This window comes from Dicentrarchus labrax, unplaced genomic scaffold, assembly GCF_905237075.1.
Source record: "Dicentrarchus labrax unplaced genomic scaffold, dlabrax2021, whole genome shotgun sequence".
Lineage (NCBI taxonomy): Eukaryota > Metazoa > Chordata > Actinopteri > Moronidae > Dicentrarchus > Dicentrarchus labrax.
In genome coordinates this window covers 1,761,053-1,787,321 of record NW_026136710.1, presented here as the reverse complement: position 1 = coordinate 1,787,321, position 26,269 = coordinate 1,761,053, and the positions used below count along the sequence as shown (strand labels likewise).

Genomic DNA, 26,269 nt, shown 5'->3' with positions numbered 1-26,269 from the left:
TTGGGAGGCAGCTCCATCGACTCTAAGAAAAAAAGTCTGATAGTATTGAGTCTTATGGAGAAATGAGTCGACTTCTCAGTTGATTTATTCCCTCAGTAAACAGTTTCCTGATGAGTTTCTGGTCTCAGTCTGTAGTTTCAGTCTTCTTCCATACAGCATGATGTTCATTTAGTAACTGATGGTCCCATTTAGAGTAAAACAGACCATAAAGCAGGGTATGCTTTAGGGCAGGGCTACCTTGTGATTGACAGCTCATTCTCAGTGAGTCCGTCCAGCTCAACGCACCAAACTCAGATCAAACAGTGCTGATCCGATATGGATCCAGATTCTGTTGTTGACTATTTCTCTCCTTAAATCTGTTCACAAACATATTTTAGTCAACTGTTTTCTGTAATATGAGAAGCCGAGAGCCACCATTGTTCTGTTTCCCAAGTTGAAACCAAACATTGCCAAAGAAAACAACATAGTTATGACCATAATGCCAAACTAGAGGCTGTAAAATGGTACTCCACTAACCAATAACCAGGACATTTTGCAAGAAGAAAACCCCCAAACATTGTAATATTTGTGATTCTCAGCTAAAATTGTTCATTATTATTGACCCATAAAGTCCACACCTACTTTTGGCCGTCACTCTTTTCAGTCTGACGCTCCCAGTGGAACCAGTCACTAAACTGCACAAACTGAACTTCCATTATCCTCCTTTAATAACTCAGTCCTCTGGAACACAGCACCCTTATCTCTGTGTACATACTGTATATATTGTGCTGTTTTAACTGTATGGTTTCTTGCATTAGCTGTATGTATGTATGTTTCACGTGCTGTATCGACTTGCCTCCTGACGCTGCCTCTTGGTCAGGTCGTCACTATAAAAGGAGAAATGGTTCTCCAGTGATTAAAAAAAGACCCTGATCTCAAGAAGTCTGTGTTGGACAGGCATTTTAATATGCTATTACAACTAGAAGACAAAGCCCAGAAACATATTGACAGTGAAAATATTTGTTAGTTGCAGCCCCTCATATGGACCGATCATTAGAAAGTAAACACTGAAGTCCCTTCTTCATCAAAACATTCTCAATTAATGGATTAATTGTTTGGTCTATTAAATGTCAGAGAATAGTGAAAAATGACATTCAACAGTTCCCCGGAGCCCAAGGTGACATTATCAAATTGCTTGCTTTGTCCAGGCTACGGTCCAAAACTCAGAGACATTCAACAATCCTCACATTTGAGAAGCTGGAACCAGGAAATGTTTGGCACTCTCGCTTTAAAAAATGACCTCTTATCAAAAGATAGTTTGTGTTCGATTGTCTGTCCATCAAACTTAAAGAATCTAGAAGTGAAAGTCGATGTGTGTTATTTTAAAACATTAAAGCAGAGACCAGCTGCACGTTTCCTACCGTTCACTCAGACTGTGATCAGCAGTATTCAACATATTTGCGGCTGACGGACAGATAGGCCAGAATACCACCTGGGAAGTGTTGAAAGATTGGACGGGTTGAGTGTCACAGGGTTCAAACTGGCGTCTAATAAGCTCCCGCCCACACGCAGTAGAAGAGAGGGAGTACGAGGTGAATGTACTGAAAATAAGAGACAGAAATGAAGAGAGCAACAAGTCTGACAAAGGGAGGGCTGAAGACAAAGAAGAGGAGGAGGAGGAGGAGGAGGAGGAAGAGGCAGGGAGAATTAACGCAGTCTGTTCTCACAGGGGGGCTGAGACCTAGAACAGTAAGTAAACCTAGTGGAAGCCTGCAGGGCGGCTGTGGTCCCCTGGTACGCCACAACTACTGGCACGCAGCCTGTCTGCTCAGAATGGAAACACTCGGAGGAGCCAGCACGGAGGCGCTGCTACTGACTGGAGGGCAGGAGGAAGCAGGAAACGACACTCAGCGCTCAGCGTCGGCAACCGTAGCGCTAAACACAAACAAAAAGGCGCCTTTCGATCACAACCACTAACACCGCACAGAGGAGTGACGTCAGGTATCTGTATACATACCAGAACAAAAGATTAAAACACCATCAGGATGATGAAAAAAAAAAAGGCTGATCTTGAACAGTCAGCGTTTCAGGACAATGTGAGAAAAGCTTTTTTTATTCACCATGTGCTCTGTGGCTAAGCAAAAATGAAAATACTGTGTCAGGAGAAAGAGGTGCGCTTTTGTCCAGTTAGGTACAACAACACCTCAACTCTGACCACAAGAAAATGTGCTAGATGCAATATCTGGTAGATGGAGGGACACAGTCCTCGCATGGCGAGTGCCACACAGCAGCTGCACCGACGTTACTGAAACCGCACCAAACCGTGGCTCGATTCAGCTTCCAACGTTTGGAACAAAGGTAAATAACTAAAAACAGTCCAACCCGCGGTGGTACCGGACCGATCGCCGTCCTGTGAGGAAGCTACAGGCCGTGGTTTGGTGCTAGGTGTGTGTAAGAAGTGGCTTAAAGAGGTTAGCGTAGCTGCTGCTAGCATCAGTTATATCAGAACTAGAAAGTATTTCTTCATTTCTCGGTGGAAAATACGTTTTTCTCTCCTCTCCCGACTGGCTTCAGTAAGAGTTTGACTACGTTATGTGGTTCGTTGATCATTGTTTCCAACAACAACTTCCCTGATGGTTCTGTGTAACAAAGCAGTAGCAGTCAGGGTAACTTTAATGATTATTAGCCACAGCTGATTAATTCGGTATGGGTCAGTGTAAGCCTGGTACCTGGATGTTTAGCACGTTGCCACAGTCATGCCAGCGGCTCTATGTACGTACATACAGCAATGCTTCAAGCTCCATGCTAACGTAAGCATGTTTAAAATGCTCCCGACAATCTTAACACACAGATGTTCTCCATCTCATGCTAACATTTGATAATTAGTAATAAAAAAGTACAACTAATGCTGATGGGATTCAGGGCTGTACATTAGCACTTGCCGGACTATCCGTCTATATTTCTTTGTGAACAGTGAGCAGGATTCATCCTCTGGACTAATGAATGTCTGTACAATATAAAGACAGTCCATCCAGCGACCAACCGACAGACTGACGCTGCCGTTACTAGAGTTGTGCTGCTAACGTGGTTAAAACGTCTCAGAGCTAAATGATTCCAGGTATTTTATCAACCTGGAGCCAAAACAGAAACAACCATCAGGACATGTGTTTATGTAGCTATACCAATATGTCATTAATGGATTTATTAAACTCTGAAACACTCATATCAGCCTTTAAAAGCCAGCATCAGTCAGTCAGTCATTGGCCGACTGGTTTCCTGAGCAAACTCCTTCAGATATATTTTCATTACATTTGGCTCAGAGGAGTCACGTACAATGCTCGTGTGAATGTGATCACATTCAAATAAAAGCGATTTCGACAATAGTTTTATTTAATTGTCTGTCGATGAGCGGTCGGAGAGGCTTCAGGCTGTCGGTCGTTCTATCCCGACGCTTACGGCTTTTCATCTGATTCTTCTGAGTGGATTTGTGATGTGATTAAAAACAAAAAAAAAAGGGACTTACCAATTTTCTGGTTGAAAATTTTGTCAAATGTCAGTTCGTCTCTCTCCTCCAGGTACTTCTGCATCACGCTGCGAATACTGTGAACACAAGGTGGCGGGGGGGAGGGGGGAGAGGAGAAGTGGATTAGTACACACCATCATTACCAGTTCACTCAGCCAGATGCAACAATAACCTGATCTCAGAGATATCCCTCCTCCACCTTCCACCTTCCATCTGTGATCCCGGCCGAGGTTTGGGACTCTCCCCGCCACCTGTCCCCTGACAGTCAAACTGCAGGGAGGGAAGAGGGACACGTGGGAGGCTGTTGGGGGGAACCTGGAGAGATACATGCTACCCTGGGAACGGGTGATAATGAGAATGAGAGTGGGGAGAATGAATCAATTAGCACCCCCTCCACGGGCCCATTAACACTACACCAGCACCCTACAGAGGAAAGTGGCCAGGCTTTCACCTGCAAACACCGCCCGGCGGCACGCACTGAGCATATGCGAGGAGGAACCTCCTTGGCTCTTTGTGACTGGGTCGTAATTTCTTCCAGTATTTACATTTTGATAGCGTTGGCTTACACGGCTAGTTACTGTAGCTTTCTGTTCCAACAGCAGACAAACAACACAATCATAAATAACCTTTTGTTTCCAGGATCAACGCCAAAGAAAATGTTACAAAACCGTACGAGCATTTACGGAGGAAAATGTGTGTGACTGCAGCGAGCACTGAGGCTGACTGGTGATAGATGTAATGGTTAGAGGATGGGGCCTTCATAACACTGGTGTATGAACACTTTACAGCAGCTAATAACTGAAACTACACTTAATGATAATAGGCTAATGTACAGTTGATCAGTGTGTAATATTCAGATTGGATTATAAGTGTTGCGTCCGCTTACAGGTGCTTAGTTTTAAGCCTGAATACCTCATAATAAAACCTGAACAGGGCATCATAATGAGCTCCTGTTTATTAATATGTGATCCTTCAAGAATCACACATGATTCAATATCTTCTTGTAGAAAAAAAAAGGTACTTTTTCGATACCACGTATTAAAACGATATGATACTCTCATTTGGTAGAATCGAAAGCACCGAAGCTGCATAAAAAAACGGATGTACAATCAGATTTGAACCCACGGTTGCACAGATAAAACAACGGGGGAAGAACATTCATTCAATAGTGATGATAATGTTAATTTCTACTAATATTATTACAAATGTGTTGAAAAAGAGGTATTGAATATCATTTTACTATATTTGTATTGCATCTAAGTTTGTGAATGAGCTCCAATTATCTTCTTATATATTCAACTTTGTGCACTTTCTTCAATGTTAAAAACCCCATCATTACTTCTGTAACTATATATGGACAGCTTGTGTAGCATAAACAGGTTTTCGTGTAACAACTGAGCAAAGACACGCTCAAAGAATGAAGTGCATGAGTGTGACTGTTGCTCCAGAAATGACACTAATAAAAGCAGCCTTCTTCCTCCTTTTTAAGACAATGATACGTTGTCCCCCTCTCTCTCCCTCTCTCTCTCAACCCAACCGGTCGAGGCGGCTACAGCCCCGGTTCTGCCTCTTAAAAGGAAGTGTTTGCTCGTGTTGGGCATTGCCGGCTTTCTGTAAATAATATTTATAGAGTATAATCCAGACCTGCTCTTCATTAAAAGGTATCCTGAGATAACCTCTGACACGATTCAGCACTATTTAAACAAACTCAAACGCAGGTTCCATATTTTCTTCAGCCAATAAAAACATCAAGGCCACCGGGACCTGCAGTGAAACTATAAAGTGATCTAACTCACAACGCCAGGAGTGGATGGGAGAGTGGGAATGAACGGTCGATGCAGCATTTCAACTGCAGCCACAGCTACAGGAACAAGAACCTAGGAAGTAAGCACTTCCTCTTTCAGAGAGGCCTGTTTGTTTGCCCCACTGAATCATTAGCAGCTGACTCTGGATTATTCGTATGAAACCTCACCACTTCAGAGGCTGTATTAGAACTGTTGTTTACTGTAAAAGCCTTATTAGGCCTACAGGACACGTACGGGGAGGGGAGGTTTCTGATACGGTATGTTTTGGTTGTTGAGGTCAGATATGAGCTTATATCAGCAGACAGTGGTGAGAACTCACGAGAACACAGGTGCATCAAAACAAAAGTAATCGTGTACCACATTGGTTTGGTTATTGTCTATAACGTCAGACAACTTTCTCACTTCGACACGAGTCGCATTCAGCTAGATAGTTTGTATTTTAACAGGGTTTCCACTCTTTAAGAAATCATTTTCCAGTTTTTCTTGACAATCCAGGACAGCACTTTCTGCCAGACAGTCATATAATTCACCGGTAGGTCCAGTACTGACACATTAAACCCCAGTTTTATTCCTCTTTTTTACTAATGAAGGTTTGAGATGAAGTGTCTCGGGGTCGTTACAGGTAGGTGGTCAGCGTTTATGGGACGCGTTAGCTCACTTTCGTGGCGCACTGGCCCGACTGACTCCACTTTACTACAGTTTTCCTCTAACATTAATGGGGAATTAAGTCATTTGGGCCTTTGACAAATACAAATTTATTGGGGAATCGTGGCCAAAATGTAGGAAACCGAGGCCAAAACTACCAAACAGTTTATAAAGTATCGGAAAAAATTAGCTCAACCTTAATACAGCAGTAAAATGCAACATTAATGCAGCAGTAATATTTAAAAAAATCATACATTGAACAGTAAAACAGTGACAGGAGGCGATAATTACGATTAATGTACGATAATTACGTACATTTTGCTGCTACTTACATACTTTTTACCTCAGTAAGCTGCTAGCAATGTTAACTTTCTGAAGGTCTCTCTAGAAATATCGCGCCACTGTTGATGTTTAGTGTGACGCGTCGCAGTCGTTTAAAGAGGAAATACACAACATTTATTTTAAGGGAACAACGGACAGTTCAAAACAGAGCGATGCTAAATGGGGCACGACTTCAACGGCTCTGCGATAGGGTATGAAAAAAAATCATAATGTGACTATTTTGACAGATATTTTGATTAACTGTGTGGCTCTAAGAAGACAATGTACAATGAACGTAGCTGGGAACCCTGTTAAATACAATAGAAGTTAATGGTGAAACGTCCCTGACTGACATGCAGACCTTGTTGTGAGCAGGTTTCATTGATTTAATCCCAAAGACAACCTCAGCCAACGACAGCAGCAGCTTTAGCTTACAGGAGCAGATGACCCGAGCGGAGCAGAAAACAAAGGAGACTCCTGCTGTGTCGATGCAGTTTGAGTGACAGAATCACTGCTGGCACATGGTGATAAATAAGGCGATATTATCTACAGGGGACCGCCGTGACACTGAACACGTATGAGAGGTGGCCTGACACATGTGGGATGAATGTGGCACCAACGCTGACCAGCCATCACGTTCACAGGATTTCAAAAGACTGAGATGAAACAATCAAATAGGGCTGCAAATAACCATTAATTACATTATGGATCAATCTGTGGATCATTCTCTCCATTAATCGACCGGTTGTTTGGTCCGTAAAATGTCAGAAACATAAAAGAGATTCAGTTTACTGTCTAACGAAAACCAGAAAATCACATCTGAGAAGCTGAAAACAGAGAATTTGGACATTTTTCCAACACAAATGAGTCAAAATAACTGGAGATTCATTTAAAAGCTGAAAACTAACTGATTAATCAAGTAGTTGTTGCAGCTCTATAATCAAGAGTACAGAATTGGGTCTTGACCTATTAAACAGTCTCACATGAAGCCTCAACTTCGTGTAGGGGTGTGAGAAAATATTTTTAAAAAACGTATCGTGATATTTTATCTTCATGATATTGTATTGATTTTGGTGTTTAAACCCCAAACTAACAGTGCTGTAAAGGTAAACTGAAGACTACAATACCACCATATCACCTGGCTTACAGTACCTCAGTACATTGAAGTACAGTAGCTCCAGCACGTCACCGCTGTTGGAGGCTATGAGCTCTGCAGCCACACTGAAACACCATAAATGCACAAAACTCCAGCTCTGAAGTCATCCTGCTCCTGATACATACACCCTGCTGCCCAACGCGAGCTGCAGTGGATTGATAATGTATCACTGGAGAATGTTTCCTACCCTCAACCAATCCAACACACAGATCACAGACTGCAACTCAACTCTGTACCCACTTCTTCAGTCAGTAAATTATATTTACAACTGATCATATCTGTACATTTTCTATTAATAAAAGGTAAAGAAATACACTTCTGGGATTTTTTTTCAATTAGTCAATCAACCAAAACATTAATCAGGAACTATTTTGATATTCGGTTGCTCATCACACTATCCTAAAAATAAGATATTCACTCCGAGGACGGGGTGCAACAGGGAGCAACTGGAAACGTGGTGTTGGTAACGGGGATAACAGCAGTGGGAAGGTCAGTAAATACAAAGATATTCTGTTGTTTTCTTGAGGAGTGAGAAGCGGATCTACGCTAGTACTGGCGATGTGCTTACTATACGCTTGGATACAGACGAGAGCCACAAGAACACACACTGCACCTTCCTTTTGGCTGCAGTTACATAATTGTGCCTCCATTACATCTGCTTCAGCAGCTGTTAGCACAGTCGGATGAGGGAACGTGCTCACCTCGCCAACAAAATGAGCACAACAACAATAAGCCAACAGCTACCGACGCTGCTTTAGTCTTCTACTGCCTCGTAGGTGACCTTATTTAAACCGCCGGCAGCTACTGCTGTGATGACCAAGCCAGCACGCTGATGGTGGGAGACCCTGACCTAATTACATCTCTTCCTAAATACCCATAGCTGCCAGTGCATACCTAAAAAGCTTATTGGTCTTTTTTTTAAGCACACTGGTTTTATTTACTACACATGACTGGACAGCAGCTCTGGCTACATTCCTATACATTTAACCCCAAAACCACCTTTTTGGAGGTATTTGGTCCAAATCTTTAAATTTTTTTTGCAAAACACTTACGTAAAATAAAAATGCAAAGCGACCGCCCTTATCACCAACCCCCTCTCCCCTCCCACTCCTATAAAACCAAGGCCACGACTCTGTAGACTGTGGCCTGCTACGTAGCCGTTAGCCTGACACTCTGCTCTCTTAGCTAACGTTACAACATGAATGTGCTTCTAGTGACAGTAAAAGCTCCAGCGGACTCTCTCTGTGTTTCTAGCACGGACAGGGAGAGTCTGACAGCAGCTGCTAATGGCTGGTTAGCTCGGTTTAGCTCTGAGCTGCTAGTTTAGCTAATGTTACAACAAAAAAAAAAACACGGTAACATTAACAAACGGCCTTGAAAGTGCTTCTGTAAACCCTCTGACATCAGCTGCTAGTGGCTGTTGGTTAGCTCTGGCTACTGGCTGCTGTGCCACACTGAGCAGTCTGTCACTGTGGTCAGTTGTTACCGCCCGCATCACACATACTCCATAACCACGAGGCCACGCGTCCCTATACGATCCTACCTGCTGTATATCTTTTAGAGAGCTGGCAGAGTTCAGGGGTTCAGTTACACTTTAAAAAGTTTTTAAAAAAATAATCTGGACCTGTACTAAAGTAAAGTGATAATGAAAATGTCTTCGTGCTGAGCTCCAGGTGGGTGGAAAGGGGCTTCAAACCACAAGCACACACATATATATATATATTTTTGTGTGTGTGTGTGTGTGTGTGTGTGTGTGTGTGTGTGTGTGTGTGTGTGTGTGTGTGTGTGACCACAGGTCTGAGGTTTCACATGAGTAACTTTCAGTACAGCAGTAAAAGGTCAGGGTACATGCCGTGTAAATCATTCTGAAATAGGTTAACTCAGAACTCTCACTTTCCACTGATTGTGTTTTGTTTTTGAGTCTTTAGAGAAGAATTAGTTAAAGTTTCAAACGGAGCAGGACCCAGTCGGTGTAAGGAGGCACAAACACCGAGCTTTCACTAGCTGCTGATCTCCGACGCTGACACTGTAACAACATTGTGTTGGTGACTATTTAACGATGCAGGAAGGGCGCAGATGAGTAAATATTTAACATATTAACAGGATGCCACTGACATTTCAATACCTGTGTCTGTGGGCATGTAATTGGACTGTGTTGATAAGATACCACCTGTTCAAATGGATTTTAGACTGAGCTTTGATTGTTACTGTATAGATTGTATTTCTCACACTGTTGTCTTCTGTTTCATGAGAAAGTTCAGTTGAAAGCTGACGACACAAACCTGACCGGGTCACACTTATTTCAGCTTATTTAAGACTCCAGACATGCGATTATTCTCTTTACCTGATAAACTAGTTAGACTCAGACGGCGAGCAGTAGCTCGAAAAACAGGTTGCCGACAGCAACAAGTGTAGGACTCGGGGGGCGTGAATGGAGACGAGACAAATTGAGCAATTTTCAGACAAGCAGTCATTTCCTGTTAATTCCCAGAGGCACTATGATGATTTTGAAGTTTTAGTTTCGCTTTAGATGCCTAACTTTAGAGCTGTTAAAACCTGCTACACTGCAATATTGTTTCCAAAAGCTAAAACAAAAGCTCTTAAGAAAATAAAAGCTATGTCAGTGTTGGCTGAAAACAGCAGCGGTAGTAACAATGTTACTTTCGGGATTTAGCACCATGTGTGATTATAACACGATGGCACTATCCACGTTTATTCTCAGGCTCAACTGCCAGATTATGCAACTGGCAAAAATAATCACTGGCTGTCCTGATTCGCTGCCTCAACAGAAACTTCAGATCTGCTAACACCTCTGCACACGTTAGGCTTCTGCTCTTGAGGTTGAAGAGGCAAATATAATTAAAGGGGGAACTCAATAAGGTGCCACCGCCGAGCTGATCTGGCGTCCCATTTCCCGAGGAGCCGACTGCGGGACGAGCTGCAGCGCCAACACTGCTATCTATTCTCTAATCAGCAAGTTCGGCAAAAAAAAAAGGGAAAAATTGACATAAAACAAGTTGCTAAAAATACTGAGAAACTGGCTGAAACTGTCTGATGGAAAAACCTCCATGACTCAAGCATGCTCCTCCTAAACTGCATGTATGTTAAGAGCGTGTGCAGCGCTGCTTCAAGTGTCTGAGGAAGAATCGTCTTGATGAGGTCAAATGGGCCCATTGGTGCTTTTCTAATGAGTCATCCAAAGTGGGGACATAAACAGTGCGATGAAACCCACACGACTGCGACAGGAGGAAATTAAAATGTTATGAGAATCAATATTAGACTCATTTTGTTTTCAATTATACTAAAAGAAGTTACAATTATAAATCACACAGATCAAAACGTGTTTTACCAGAGCTCAACTGTGCCTCTGACAAATATTATGTCTTTATTTTAACTTTGTATTTGACTTGAAACTTCAAAGAACGTCATCTGTGTGTTCAAAACCGGACCAATTAATATTTAATGATAACTGCTGTGTAGTTTTCTCTCATATAATAGATCTAATAATTCTCATCTGTTAAAGGTCCAGTGTGGAACATTGAGGAGGATCTATTGGCAGAAATATAATAATCATAGGTATGTTTTCATTGGTGTGTAATCACCTGAATATAAGAATCATTGTGTTTTTCGTTTTTAATTATTGAGCCTTAGCATTTCGCAGCTCCCACCCGATTATAAAGACAAGGTGAAGCGAGCGAGCTGCAATCTGCAACTACACCGCTAGATGCCACTAATCAGCTAAATTAAACCGACAGCTCTTAGCTTCCAGTTTCCATTATAACAGCTAAAGTTAGCTAACATGAGCTGATTCAAGAGTTGTTATGGTGGTGTAATGTAAAAGTATAACTGTTGGTTATTATCTGCTAGCATTGGCTGTCAGTCAGTCAGCACTAATAACGTTAGATTGTTTTTCAACCGGTTGAACCGGTACGTGTTTTTGAACAACAAAGAGACAAAATACTTTTGCTAACTTTAAATATTTAAAGAAAAACAGAGGAGTGTGGACGGATAACAAATATAGGTTTCATGGGAAAACGTCACAGTTTGGGTTCAAATAAGTACGTTACCCATGTCACTTAAGTTATGTACATTTCGTACGTTAAATATGTTGCACAATAATAAAGCAAGAAAAAGTTCAAAAAAAGTCACACGGGCCACGAACAGCGGTCTACGTCCTCGCAGTCTCAATGTTAGTCAGTAGCAATGGTGTCAAAAGGACTCAACATGCTGTGTGGTAACAGCAGGCTGATGCTGCCGTTGATTTTCTGCTAACAACTGGGCACAGATAGGTTGCACTAAAGCGGTCAACCCTGAAAAAAACTACTCTCAGTTTAAGTTTTCACTTGTATCTCCACCTCCTGGTTAACTCCGTCACATCTCCTCTATGGATTCGTCCATAACAGCGGGTCGTCCAATCGCCCTCCCCCAATCGCCTCTCATCTCAACTGCCTCCAGTGTTGCTGTCAAAATCTCACCTCGCTGCCAGAGGACACAGCCTTGGCCCGCCGAGAATGTAGCAGCACCACGCTATCTCCAAAGTGCCACATTTAACTGCCCCCCACCTGCACACACACTACCACCAGAGAGCCTCACACATGCACAACGGCTACTGCTAAAACCCTGCATGCATGAAAGTTTATCAAGTTCTGCTATTTCCAGAAAGTAGTTTCACAGATACCGTCCACACACACTGCTCCTCTCCGGCGTTGGACACATTATTCTCAGATCTTTCAATCCGTTCCAAATTAAAGTCGTTCCTCAGAAGCCATCTGATAGCGATATGTGAGATAAGGCTGCACAGAATAAACCCGAGTGTACCCATTTCATCCAGTTGGACACGTTATTGTCATTATAATGACCTAACTTACATGTTTTAAGCACATTTTCATATTACTGAATCTTGCCGTACGGACTGATTTACTCAACAGCGGTGCAATGGTGCTTTCACAAATCCATTAGCTGAGGCTTTTATCTCCGCAGCTCCTGTATTATAGCAAGCAATAAATAATAAAGCTCATATCTAACATGAAATCACTTAACAAAACCACGTTCACAAAAAGCAGTGCACAATGCTTGGAGTTTTTTTTCCCCACATAGAAACATCTCCGTCTGATCTCCTGCTTTCTGGTTGATAATGCGCTAATCAGTCAGATGGCCCGGGGTTGTCTTTGGTATTATTGTGAGCACCTCGGTTGCCAATCCTTGGATTAACTCCCAGCGTCAGTGTTTCGCAACCTGGATTCTTGACTTGAGCATCTAATGAGGAGCAGTGAACTCAATTAGGATGGCGTACAGTCTCACTGTCAAACAAGATGAACCTGATTAGATTCTCACGGCCTAAACTTAGTCCCCAACAACTCCACACTGTATGTGGAGGAGAGCGCATACAGCAGTACACAACCGCTGCTTACTAATCAATAAAAACGTATTATAACCATCACCTGGGATTCGATTTCATTTCTCATCGACGGCAGAATTTAATAGAGATTTACAGGTTTAATAAAAGTTGCTTATTTTGCGGTTGCTGGCCTTCAATGCCCAATTTAAAAAAAGGTTTTTAGGCATTTCTTTTGCAAAGCAACTGCGACAGAAAGTGGAAAATTGTATTTAATTAAGAAGAAAAATCAAAGGCAACTTCCAGTGAGAATACAATCAGTAGTTTGGGGACGTATGGCTCAACAGTTTGTTGGGGGCTGCTATGACGGCTGAAACTCACAGGAAACTACGATTGTTGGTCAGATTTGGGGAAAAGGTTTGGGATTGGTTGAATTTGTGTGAATTGTTGCGATTGCAGCATCCTGAAAGAACTGGTAAGCAAAGCGCTTCCTCAGTTTACTGATGCTTGGCAACAGCACTCATCACCGACTCCATCATCCAGATTTTAACTTCTAAATATCAAACATGATTGACAACGATTGGGGCCGCCCCTGATGAGTCTGGGAGCCGGTTGGGAGGTGAAGGACTGGATCTGTAAAACCCTTACATTACCAGAAGAGCTGAACATCAGTACCAAGGTCCCGGACTGGGTTTCTCCTGTGATTGTCAGGAGGGGTGAATCTGAGTTAAATCGGCCCAAAACTGCTGCAGTCTGAGCCCGACTAAAGGCTCTTCGATGTGTATGTTTGGTTTGCGCACCAAGGCTCTCCAGCTGTAACAATCATCACGTTGAAGGCTTGGTGACAAACACTTTTTTAATCTATTCTTAAACGTTCAATGTGTAATTGTCTCCTATCAAAACAACAACAAAAGCTGGAGTTTGATGACTTTGTGAAGTAGCGTGGGATCGTGGGAGTTGTTGTCAGGCAGAAATGATTCACGTACGAGCTAATTCAGGTTAGGGTTAGTCTCGTTTGCAGACTTCCTTCCACATTCTGATGTATTCCATTTATCCCACATATACCGGGAAGTTACAGTTACTAGAGGGAAGCAAGGAAACGCAGCGTTACATGAAGAAAATGACAGATTTCATTTGGGATCATTTAAGTACACAAATCAGCAAACTATATATAACATATGTTGAGTGTTTTTAGACATTTGAATATGGAAATGTTGCACATTATATCTTTAATGAGCTTTAAACAGCTGATATACGTTCTTCCTCTGTGCCATTGAGCTCCATTGTTGTCAATGAGGGACGCTGTAGCAATGGCTGACATGTTCTGTGTTTCCTAGAGTTTCAACATTATAGAAGTCGACATGCTAGACGAGCTCGGCCGGTAAACCTTTTACTGGTTTTCTCTGCCTCTTTTTAATGTCACCGATCATTCTCATTGTTCATGACAAACAGGAACGAATATGCAAATATTCTTAAATGAAAGCCAGAATTATTGCCCCATCTTGTTCCTCTACTTCACATACGGAAGGCGTCTGTGGGCTAAAGCACCTTTTGCTGGTGTAAGATCCTTTAATGCTTTGCTTTAAGTGCCCTGCCTGTTTAGTTTGATCCAATTTGTCCTCCAGAAAAAAAAAACGAATGCCTTGAAGTCAGCTCATGTCAACGGTTTACAGCTTTCATCGAGCGTAAGTGCATTTGCTATTTTAGAAGCTATTCATTAATTGATGGATTATTGATTGTTAACCCAGCAGACAATCGATGAAGGAAACTACAATTAAACTGCATCATTAGCACACAGACTATAAAATGTTATATGTTGGATCACAAGTCATTACATTTCACATGTACATCCTGAACTAAGAATACAGCAGAGTGGGTTTGTGGGGGGGTTTGTGGGAGCTCGTCATAAACAAAGTGGTCTCTACAGGTTGCTCCTCACATCAGCTCAATTACTGTATCCCAAATACAACAACAAGAGTGTGGGATCCCTTTCCCCTCCGATTACAGGTCCCCGTCCACCAACACATCAAAGTGTCTCACTGCAATAACGACTCATCTCATTTCTTCTGCAGTTAAGGGAAATATCTTTTTTTTTTTACAACCTGGGCCGTGGCCATCGTTCCATTAACCAACATGAAGGCAACAAAATGGAGTCCAACGAGGCGATGGAGGGTTAGCAATCCATCCAAACAACAACAAAAACACACACCTGGTCTGGCCACATTTGTAGACGTTAAAACAAAGGCAAGTATTGAACCTAATCCTATTTCTACAACAGTATGATGCAGGTTGTGATGTTTTTTTTTACGAATTCTTTGGAGTTGAATTACAAAGACAGTGGGATTTGTTTCTGTAACGCTTATTAAAAATCGAAGCCAACCGGTAGTTTGAGTTGATGTTTGTGGGTGGACTGCAGTGTTTGGTGAAACTCACAGGAAACTACAGTTATTGGTTAAATTAGCAGTGACCGGACGAACTCGCAGAAGAGCGCCGAATTCACAGGGATTGGTTGAGTTTGCGTGAATTGTTGTGATCGCAACCACCTGATGGGACTCGGTATTATCAAGATTATTGTGCCCGAGGGAGAATCACACCAAGAGACTGAATCCAGACAATGGCAGCTGTGGCCGGCTTGAAGACCCATTTTCACTGCAAGAGCATATTTTAAGATGTCTATAGACAGTTTGGCACCATATATTTGCAAAACTATTACGACGTACACAGCTTCGGTTTGTCGTTAGCACTGTTAGCTTCTGTCACCTGCAACCAATGTAAGAAAATGTAGTTAAAAACTTTAAAGCAAACTTTTTAAAGCAAACATTCAAGGTAGTAAAAACAGAGGTTTTCAGCCAAGTGTTCCTTTAAGGTGACCATGCCAGTCCTCCTTTAGAGTACAGAGGTTAGTTAGTTACAAACCGGCCACCGCCGCGAGCGGGCTGCAATATATCCCACGAGAATTTGGTCAAAGCGCTCAGTTGGCCTCTTTTTCCTAACCGTCAGGGTTGATGTGGATTTCGTTCTGACTTGGAGGAACTTTCACTGTAAAGAATTGGCGGTCTCAAACTAGCGTCAAGTTTCCCCACGTTTATATTAATACCTTACTGACGCGAACTGAAACCAGTGACTGGTTGAAGGAAGGAAAACCCCCATTTATCGACTCACACTTAGCGGCAATGTATAGAGTTAAGTCATTTGAAACAAATGAGGTTATTAAATGATCTCCAATGGGGAGACAAATACACATTATTAAATAATCGCGTTTTATAGTGCGTAGTTTGATGTTAACCTGCGTCGATTGATACTGACAGTATTTATGACAAACCTTTTGTTTGTGGGTGACGTTCTCTTAAAGAGGGCTGGGTGCTTTATATGATAGACGGATTAATGAGGTATAGTAGGCAATTAATGATTTTATATCATTCTAAACTCTAACGTATGAAAGGCAATTGATCTAGGCTAGCATATTTAATCAGCTATTATGAAATATCCTTTAATGAAATCATTTCAGTTGGAAGAAAACCCAACAGCCTTCATAGTCATTATTGTGTTTAACGCACTGTCCGGGTCACTGCTTTCTGCTGAGACAAGTCAGTTGGGTGAATGAACAGCTGACCACCTCCAAAAATCCCTCTTGTTGTAAATATAATGATTGTTAAAAAGCCACTAGGTTTAACAAGCGTGTGTGTGTGTAATAATAGTTTTCAGTTTGCGATCAACAAATGTGAAGCACAAGGTGTCCGACTGTAAACATGAGGAACGTAAATTCAATCTGACAGCGGTGCCAACTTGTGCTCCAACACAACGCTGCTGTTCACACAATGGTTGTCATTTGACTGAAACCCCAAACGCACCGTCACAAACTCACAAAACCCCTCGTATGAAAAGCAACCATCTCAATAACCAAATTTCAACCACATCCTCTTCAATCAAGTTGCGCGCTGTGTGACTAAAACCTGGCCTGAAGAGACACATTGAGGCCCCTGACGAGCTGCGTAGCAGGGGGACAAAAGGATGTGCAATTATGTGTAGATGTTTGGAAAGGGAGAGGAAGGGAGGAGGAGGGGGGGGGTGTATTATTGAAATCAGATTTTAGCTTTAGTCTCCTCTGATGGCCCACTCACGCTGGGTTCTTGCACAACAAGCAGGGGTTTCAGATCAAGGGCTGCATATAGTGCAACTGCATCAAAGGGGCTCGCACGGCGTATACACACCGCCACAGCCTCGGTGAATGTGTGCCACAACATATTTATGAACCGAGTGTCAGTCAAGCAAGCCTGGGAGAAAACTGAGGAATGCTTCTCGGAACAAAGGATGTCTTTAACGCTCGGTATTGTTGGAAAAAATGACAAATATCCTGCATCACAACCTGCTATTGTGTCCCTCAGTAAACTACATAGGATTCCCTGCACTGGGTTAACTTCTCTGGGAGTTGCAGTGTATATATATATATATATATAATATAGATCTATATATCAGGCAAACTGAGTGATTACATGCTCGCTCTGGAGGCATCGTGGAGCCAGGGGGGGGCCTGCATGTTGTGCAGACATCTCAACACAGTCATATTTTTACTTAGCATCTTACAGTAAGTCACAGGTTTGAGAGGAAGCACGCCTCCATCTCCCTATATGGCTGCAGCATAGCATGCACAGAAAAGATGCATCCATTAGACAGGCAGACAAACACAAGCTGATTTTTGGAGATGTGGTTACCTGGGCTCGGGCAGGATGATTTTCTTACTCGCCCGGGCCGCTGGAGTAGATTTGCTCTTCTCCATCGCCATCAAATAACTGACATCGGCGAGTACTGCTTCGAGGTCCGCCATGTTTCGACCCTGGGACGACCAAATCAATAAAATAACCGGGGCTGGGGATAGGGGGGGGGGGGGGAGAGGGGGTTAAAAAAAACAATGTCCTCCACCAGATATGACCAACATCAAGCGCCGAGGTGCGTGACAGCGGGCGACAGGGCTGACCATCGACTGGAGGAGGATGTGGGGGGTGGGGGATGCTGTCGTTGTCTCCGGCTGCTCACTTCGCCTCAAACTACCATCACTGTGACAGAAACAAGGAAACTGAGGAGGGAAGACATTGGGCGACAGGCTGCTCGAGGAATACACAGTCACCAGGCCCGCGGATCACCGTGCTTGTAATCCCATGTAGTAGTCCCAGTGGCGGGATGTGTTCTCACACGGACAGGCAGATGCTCCAGATGTTGGGTCTGGAGACAGCTGTCAGATCCTCCCCTGCTCCTCTTGATGGAAAAGCGTCCGGACGACTGGTGTGCGGCATGTGTTTGAGAAGAGAGAGAGAGAGAGTGGGGTGGGGGGGGTTTCTCTTTAAAGTGTAAACACTGTGCAGCCAGGGAGAGAAAGAAAAAGGGGGGGAGGTTTTTTAGTGGAGGGTAATAAAACTGGCACACGTGTAAACAACCTGTGAGACCCCCCCACCCCCTAAAAAAAACAAAAACGGGGGTGAAATCAGGGTTGAAATGTGCCTCGTCGTCCTTAATACCTCCAGCTGGTGCACCCCCCCCAAAGAAGAAGAAGATGAGCCATAAACAAAACCAAAAAAAAACTAAACTGTGTATCCTTTCTTCCTGTGTGTTTGTTGGAGGTTGAAATGACACAGAGGATGTAGTTAGAAGACACCAGATTCAGTCCGAGCACCGCCGGGGTTGTCACCAATCCGCACGGAGCTAACTTCTGTTAGCCTCCTGGCGACAAAAAAAAAAAAAATCGGTATCAGCTAGTTAGCCACCACGCTAAGCTAGCTCAAAATGAAACCTGCTAGCCAACTCGGCTAACTATCGAAAGAGAGGTTAATCGATAAGATGCGTCTGCGTTGTTGGTTTTGGAGTATTTCAGCTGGGCGGACACACACACACACACACACACATCCACCCTCCGTGTTGGCAGTTGAGTAGCTGGCAGGCTAGCTCTGGTTCAGGTTCACTTTAATAAGCTAACGGTTGCGGGCGAACTGGCTACTCGTGTTATTTGAGGAAGTCTCGCAGCGTTTCCGTAAAACTAAACGAGACTTCGAGAGTCTTTCGAAAAACAACGACAGAGCGGCGCAAAATAATCCATAGCTGCTGGTTCGTGTTTGCCCCGAGCGATGAGGGGGTTTGAGAGGGAGGCTCCTCGGTTGGAGACCCAGCAGAGAGCGACTGACTGCGGGCTGACGGTGACGCTGCTGTCGGTGGTGGTGGTGGAGGGGGGGGGGCGCTGGGAGATGGCGGTTGAACTTTTCTTAATCTCCGTGATTAACTGATAAGACAATTAAGAGCGACCCCGTGTGGAAGTTAAATAATGTCTATGTGCGCTGTCTCTCTCTCTCTCTCTCTTCGTGAACTCAAATAATTACCAAAAAAAAAAAAAAAAAATGGCACTCCGCCTAGCCCCGAGCGACTCCTGCCTGCCAGGCTATCCGTGCTGAGGGAGCCCGCGGTCGGCTACTCTGGAGCGAAAGTGTCGGTCCGCTTTGGTCCGTCCCGCTGCCTCCCGTGCGACCTGGCAAGCCGATTCTGTCCGCTCCTTTTCGGGTTAAGCTGCTCGTGTCCCGGCTCCAATATGGCACATGTTTTTAAGTTGAAGTCTCCCCCTCTTTTCGGTGTGTATTTGTCTGTATTTTTGCTGTAGCACAGTGGCACTACTTGCTTTGTGGTTCAACTTCCTCCCACTGCGGCGGGGGAGCGGCTCGTAAAACACGGAGCGGGTCACTGCTCGGCTGGAGCCGGACCGCAGGAGCCTATATCAGTGCGACCTTCCCCCCCTTAAAGGACCCCTCTTTATATCGGAGTAAACTCACTGTATTGTATTTAAACATATATTTATTTAAATATTAATAAAGGTTTTTTTAAATATCTACTCCGGGTATTATTTTATTCCCCATTTAATAACATTATTTGGAGGCTGCTACAAGTTGGCGCCCTCTCTTGCACATGGGCGTGGCAAAAAAAAACCTGGCCACGCCCCCTAAACGCACGTTTCACCGATATGTATGAAAATCGGTGCACACCTGTGTCATGACCAGACAAACAAAAAAGCCTCTTGGGCCCATACCCAAAACCCAACAGGAAGTCGGCCATTTTGAATTTTGTGTTTGTCATTATTGGCGATTTTCACGCGTTGTATTTTAACGAACTCCTCCCGGAGAATTGATCGGATCGACTTCAAATTTGGTCAGTGCAATCTAAAGACCATCATGATTAAAAGTTCTCCTCTTTGTGACTGTACGTTGAGCGGCGTGTCCGTGGCTTGGTGCCGAACTCCGACGTTACGCCATAGAAACAGGAAGGTGGGTTTTTTTGGCTTTTTCCTTTTATTAGGTAGGACAGCTGAAGGTAGACTGAAGGGGGGGGGGGGGTATGACACACAACATAGGGCCACAGCTCTACCAGGTGAGCTATCCAGGTGCCCCATGAAACAGGAAGTTGTTGTAACTTCATTGTGCTTTGTCAAATCTCAACCAAACTTCACATTTGATCGGAGTCCGAACACATCACATGCCAATATTCAGTCCCAAGTTTTACAAACCAATATTAATCCGATTTATAGTAAATAAATTAAATTAGCTCCCATTAAATAAATGCTAGGGGGGGTACATTAACATAGATACACTTACAATACTTACATAATATAATAATTTCTTTCAGCAGTATGAAAGATGTTATAATCATCCTTCCCCAGACTCGTCAAACAACTACAATGAATCCTCATGCTTAAGGCAACCTCAGCAGCTTGCATGTGGTTGTTTTTAAAGGTAAACACAGAGACATTCCCTTCAGCCACAGCACAATACTCGCTCTGCCAGTGTTTTTCCATGTTAATGCTTGTTTGGCTTGTAAAAGGCTGCAAAGATCAGCTCTCTGCCTTTTATATTATGTCCCTCCGGATAGATGCCAAGGACAAAAAACAGAAATAACAAATCCCATATATCAACACTGTAAATCCTAACAGCAAATCCTAATAAAAGCTAACATAAATGAATCCTCCTTAACTTATTTTACGGAAAAACTTCCTTTTTAATGCTTAAAATGTTGAATTTATAGTTAGTATTTGCCTGGAAAAGCCCCAAAATGAAGATATTTGAACTCAAAAACATTATTGTGGCACATTAGAGAAGCATTGAATAGAAATATCTTAAGGCGGTATTAGAATAAGACTATTTTATTCTAAAATACATACAACGTCTTTATTGATTGAATAACATATTAAATTAATCTCTATTATTTAACACATTATTTTTTAATTAACATAATTTAATGTGTTAAATTTGACAGCATTTGACTCCAAACTGGGGAGGCCCTGGCAGTGTTTAGGGCCACTCCTCCTGTAGATCCGCCCCTGTATATCTAACAGTTTCATAAGTAGGGATTTCCCTTTTTACGGACCATTTTGTCAGCGGTGCCTGGAAATAACATCGACCTGTCTGTGTACAGGAAATTTCCCAGAAGTGGGGATTTGAAAAAAGGGAAGACCGGCCTGTTGGATAAGTGAAAGCCTCACTGCAGAACATTTAGCATATTCAGTCGTCACCCCCCCCTCTGTGTCAGCGAGCCTGTTAAATAAGTTGTTTTTCACGTTGAATGTGAGCGTTGACGAAGCCACAGCCTCTGACAGTTATTATAAACAGCATGTTACAGCACAGTAAGTGGTTTTCTGTAGGATGCCCCAGTGAGACGCAGTGTGTTGCTTTGGTGGAAACGCAGTGCCGTTTCCTGGCCACCGGTGGTAATGCTCCCATGATACACGGCAGTGGATATAATGAGCTCCAGCAGGCCTTCACACACTGTAAGATATCAAAACCTGGGATGTTTTATTCCTTGGAAACATATTCTGCAACTTTTTTAATAACTGATTGAACACTTAAATGGACACGTCTCTGTATAAAGGGGATTCCTTAAGATAAAAAAAACCTCTCAAATTGGAGGTCGAGGGTCTAATGTGCAGCCATTTTATCTTTGCCTTTTTTATTTTTTCCTCTTGTTAGATAATTTTACTTCTTGAGGACATTTAAAAAACCACTTTTAGATTGAACTGATCATCTAGAAGTCATTTCTTTGTGTTTTAGGAATCAAATAATTTGGCTTAAAGAGTTAGTACAGATATTTAACAGGAAACAGCTCATTCAGTTTGAGCAAAAACATATGAAAATGCTTGAACTTTTATGCAGTTATTATAAATTATGTGTTTTAACCACAGCTGGAGGTAATAACTGTTTTCTTTAATATGTTGTTGTTTTTTAGAGTAATTGATTAAATCATTTAACTACAGGAAAATTAGGAAAAATGCCCAAAGTGTCAACCCAAAAGCATTAAATCTAAATTGAATGTTTGGTATTTTTGCTTAATAGCTGACTTAAGATATTAATTGATTATCAAAGTTGTCACAGATTAATTTAATTTCAGCCTTTAAGTTTGTGAAAATGTGTAAAACCTGATGAGTTAGTTAGTTAGGAAACTGATCGTCTTAAACCCTTTATCAAGTCAAACAACTTCAGTTAATTGAAGTTACTCAAATTTTTCCAAACTTGTTTAAAATGTGTGAACAGAATGAATAAAGTCACTTAAATCTTCTTTATACAAATATTGAATTTACTATAAAGTACTAAAGCTAATTATTACATTACCTGTAAAAACAGCTGACATACAATAAAAGTATTGATTACTAAAATTGTAGCCAATTAATTGTCAGTAAAGAAAATGAGTCAGTGGAACAAACTGTAATTATATCTCCTGTATTTAAAATACTGCACAAAGTAAGTTCACTCAAAACAACTGAGTTGCTTCAACAATGAATTTGTGAGTTGAGTTTAATTCATGTGAATGAGTGAGGATTAATTTACGTTAAATTTTATTACGACCTTTATAATCTACTCAATTTAGAATCGCAGATATATATTACAGCAGCTCCTAAAAACAAAGGAGGCTAATGCGTCTCCACTCTGACATTAATTATATTAACTGTGTAGAAGTATAAAGATATTAGTTTGTACTGTGGAAGAGGTAAACCTTCTGATAGTCAGATTAAAGCTATCAAACATAAGAGTTTTTAGGATGAACAGTTTGCTCTTTTGGATTAAAGACGTTACTCCAACAAATGACACAGCACAATCTTATAATGGTGAGTGAATACACCTCGGTGGACGCTTTCTATAAAGGCTGTGAGCTTTACTGAGAACATATTGGACCCATGTTGTCATCTTCCTTTTTCTTCCTTGTCATCTTTTTCTTTTTTCTTGTAACCTTGTTTGTTTGCATTTACTGTCAATGTTTCTTACTTTTATTTCTTATTCTTACACCCTCTTGTTTTACAGCTTAAATATCTTAGTGAACCGTATAATATAAACTCTGCATTACAAATGTTTTCAGCTCAACCTTTATTGCCATCCTGTGAACTGTGTGTGAGTGGGTGGGTGCAGATAAGCAGATACAGCGGTGGAAGTCAGTAAGGTTTAAGAAAGACAGTTTATTCAGCACTGGGAAGTAGAGGGGGTCAGAGGTAAAGGGTCACAGGGGAGAAAGGGAGTTTGGGGTAAGTTGTTACTGCTGAATACGGCGGATGGACTGGATCTGAGGGGTCTGGCAGTGGGAGCCAAACTCCCTGAAGTGTTTGAACTCCCCACAGTGACGATCACACTCCATGATATACTGGTATCCACGATAACCAGGATACTGGTAGCACACGAATCTGTTGAGACATCACAGAGAGAGAGGAAGAAGTGCTGATGAAATGTTGCAAAAGATTGTTGTTGTGAAAGCAGGATTATTTTTAAAACCCGCTGAACGGCGGCTGGGAAAAAAAACACACAAAAAATGTGAAAGTGGAAGTAAAAAGAGGAGCTGGTTCATCAGCCGAGGACACTCACGCTCCAGACTGGATCCTGAGAGAGCCAACTTCATTGTTGCACCAGCCCATGGCCTGGAGGGAGGGATAATCGTCACTAAGCTCACCCTTACGGCCCAGGAAGTTCTCACGCTCATAGATAGTCATACGACACTCTCTGTGGTTCTGCAGGGAGGAGAAAAAAAAAACAAAAGGACAAAAACAATGTGTATAAGTGGTTTTTCCAGTCAGTCACATAATGTGTGTGTTCAGAATAAATAGTCTGCTAGGAACAATAATGTGTGTCTGATGTGTTTTTGTTTCCTCAAGAAAATTATAATAGTTTCAAGTTTCTGCATCACATTCGTATAAGTTAAATAAAGGACCAGGATCTGGGGCGGATATAGATAAATATTCATCAGGTGGATGAAATATAAACTGATTTAAACACAAATAATCACACACACACATTAAACACAAAAGTCCCCAAACTGAAGATATTTAAACTCAGAAACATTATTGTGGCTGTTTAGAAGTTGAGACAACTTTTAACTATTGAAATAAACGTTTCAAAGTTTGCTGTCAATATAATTTACTTTTCTTTCTCCGAAAAACTCAAATCTTTAAGTTTTAAAAACAGACTATCCGATGCAAGTATCATAGTGTTTGCAGCAGATTCACACTGACTCTGACTGTAACTTACAGCACAGGCAATGGGTCTGAAGGAGGTCATCCTCTCAATGTGATAGGCATTGCTGCCTCCGAAGGCATCACACTGAGGGTACTCTCCCCTCTCCAGGACGAACTGCTGTCCCTGGTAGGAGGCGTGCTCGTAACCCACCCAGCTGTGGAAGAGCAGGACATTCTCAGTTAATAATAATATTCACTTTCACTCTGTATTTGGCGTTTTCTGCTCCTCTGTGCTGCTGTGAAACCGTTCCCTCCCTGTGTGTGTCTGTTTACTCACGCTCCACTCTCCACCCTCAGGGAGCGCACAGTCTCGAAGCCGAACTCCATCACGTTGCAGCACTCAGAGGTGAACTCATGGCGACGGCCCTGGAAGCACTCCTCGTCGAAGACAATGATCTGTCGGGGAGAAGCAGACCGATTCATCAGCTTAGTGTAAAGACAACAAACTGACCAAAGTGGCAGAAAAGGTTGTTTTTTATCCTGATAAAACCATTTATAGCTTTAGAATTATACTAAAGAAGGTTCAAATTAAGCTTTTATGCCAGATGATGAATTCAGCTGAGGCATTTAGAGACAGCCGCTGGTCTCGGGTGAGGAATCTGTGTTTTCCATCCGCAGACTCACCTTCCAGTGGCCGGAGAACTTGGTGCAATGGTGAGTCATCTTGTCTGGAAGGCAAAAGAAGATGGTTTGAAAGTGACCTTCGGTGCTGAGATTACGCCGTCAAGAGGATGGCTAAGACTTTGTGCACACAGCGCAAAGAGAGAGAGAGAGATTAACGGTGAAAAAGTTCAGAAATTCACACACACAGGCTGTTAAAGACAAAATAGTGGAGTGGAAATCCAGAAGCAAGAGAGCCAGGTGCTGCAGACAATACGCCCGCACTGCTGCAGTGAATGCAACATAATGGCCTGGATGCTAGAACCCAACTGGACTGAAAAGCCCCAGTGTCTATTTATAATTTCTAGAAGAAAAAAAACGAGGGGCAAATAAACTTTATCGTATTTTCTGCCCGCTTCCTCCCCGCCGCTGCTGCCCCACTGTTTATCTCACCCACTTAGTGCAGTGACTGCCTTTGGGCCCTGGAGCCCAGATAGCTCCTGTGTTTGGGGCTTTTATGTGAGTGTGGATGTTGGGGGGTGGGCGGGGGCTGTAGCCTGGCTGAGCTGCCCACCCTGGCCGTGCTGGCTGTGCCGTTGCTGGCTGTGCTGTGCCGGGGTGAGGGACTGGGACTCACCTTGCTTTGATGCCCTTGGGGATGTCCTGCCGTGAGAGTGAGAGGAGCCACGCGCCCCCACCCTTTTAAAGCCTCCCCTGGCAAGGGGCCATGCTGAAAGCCCCGGCTCAGCAGCGGGGAGGGGCTTTTCTTTGTCCCCCGCCGACAAAAGCGTTGTTAATCTGTGGAGGGGCAGAAGTGCAGACACCACATTATCACCCTGTAGTGGACATGGAGGCAGAGAAATATAAGATACAGTGAGAGTCTCTGAGAAAGTACTGAGGGCCAAGGACACGAGAGGGGGGGCAGAAAAGATACAGCTGGAAGTTATTTTCACTGTTTATTTGAATCTAGAGCAGCAACGAATAATTATCTCTATTACTGATCAATCTGCTGATCGATCTCTTGATGGTTTTTTCAATAAAATGTCAGATACTATGTACAGATGTATGATTTATTCAGTGACTTGTTTTATCTGATCAACACAACAAAAACAAAATTTATTCAGTTTACTGTCATAGAAAAAGAAAATGTTCACATTTTGAAAGCAGGAACCAAAGAAATTTTGGTATTTTAGCTGGAAAAATGAGTCAAATTATTATTATTATAGTATCAATATATTATCATAATACTAACTAAACTAAATAATTTCAGACATTCTTAGTGGAGAATATTCACATGAAATCAAAATACAGCCAATACAAGGCACTTTTTGTGTTGATTCTGGCGCCCCATGTGGACAAAAGCAGGAGTTTTTCCATCACCTTGTTT

General features: G+C 42.6%; 2 protein-coding genes across 2 annotated transcripts in view; both read right to left on the bottom strand.

Annotated features, from left to right (window-relative positions):
• Nucleotides 1-19,435, bottom strand: part of grk3 (G protein-coupled receptor kinase 3) — a 63,788-nt gene extending 44,353 nt beyond the window's left edge. Inside the window, exons 1-2 of the mRNA XM_051411953.1 lie at nt 17,477-19,435; nt 3,503-3,579 (exon numbers count right to left, since the gene is read on the bottom strand). Coding sequence (XP_051267913.1) covers nt 3,503-3,579; nt 17,477-17,589 — 190 coding nt within the window. The 5' untranslated portion in view covers nt 17,590-19,435. The remainder of the gene's footprint in view (nt 1-3,502; nt 3,580-17,476) is intronic.
• A 3,780-nt stretch (nt 19,436-23,215) lies between these two features.
• Nucleotides 23,216-25,579, bottom strand: cryba4 (crystallin, beta A4). The gene is made up of 6 exons (XM_051413261.1): nt 25,520-25,579; nt 24,907-24,950; nt 24,560-24,678; nt 24,296-24,437; nt 23,636-23,778; nt 23,216-23,457 (listed from the first exon to the last, which is right to left on the bottom strand). Exons 2-6 carry the CDS (start codon nt 24,943-24,945, stop codon nt 23,310-23,312), a joined length of 591 nt encoding a protein of 196 aa, XP_051269221.1. The 5' UTR covers nt 24,946-24,950; nt 25,520-25,579; the 3' UTR covers nt 23,216-23,309.
• Between the last annotated feature and the right edge of the window lie 690 nt (nt 25,580-26,269).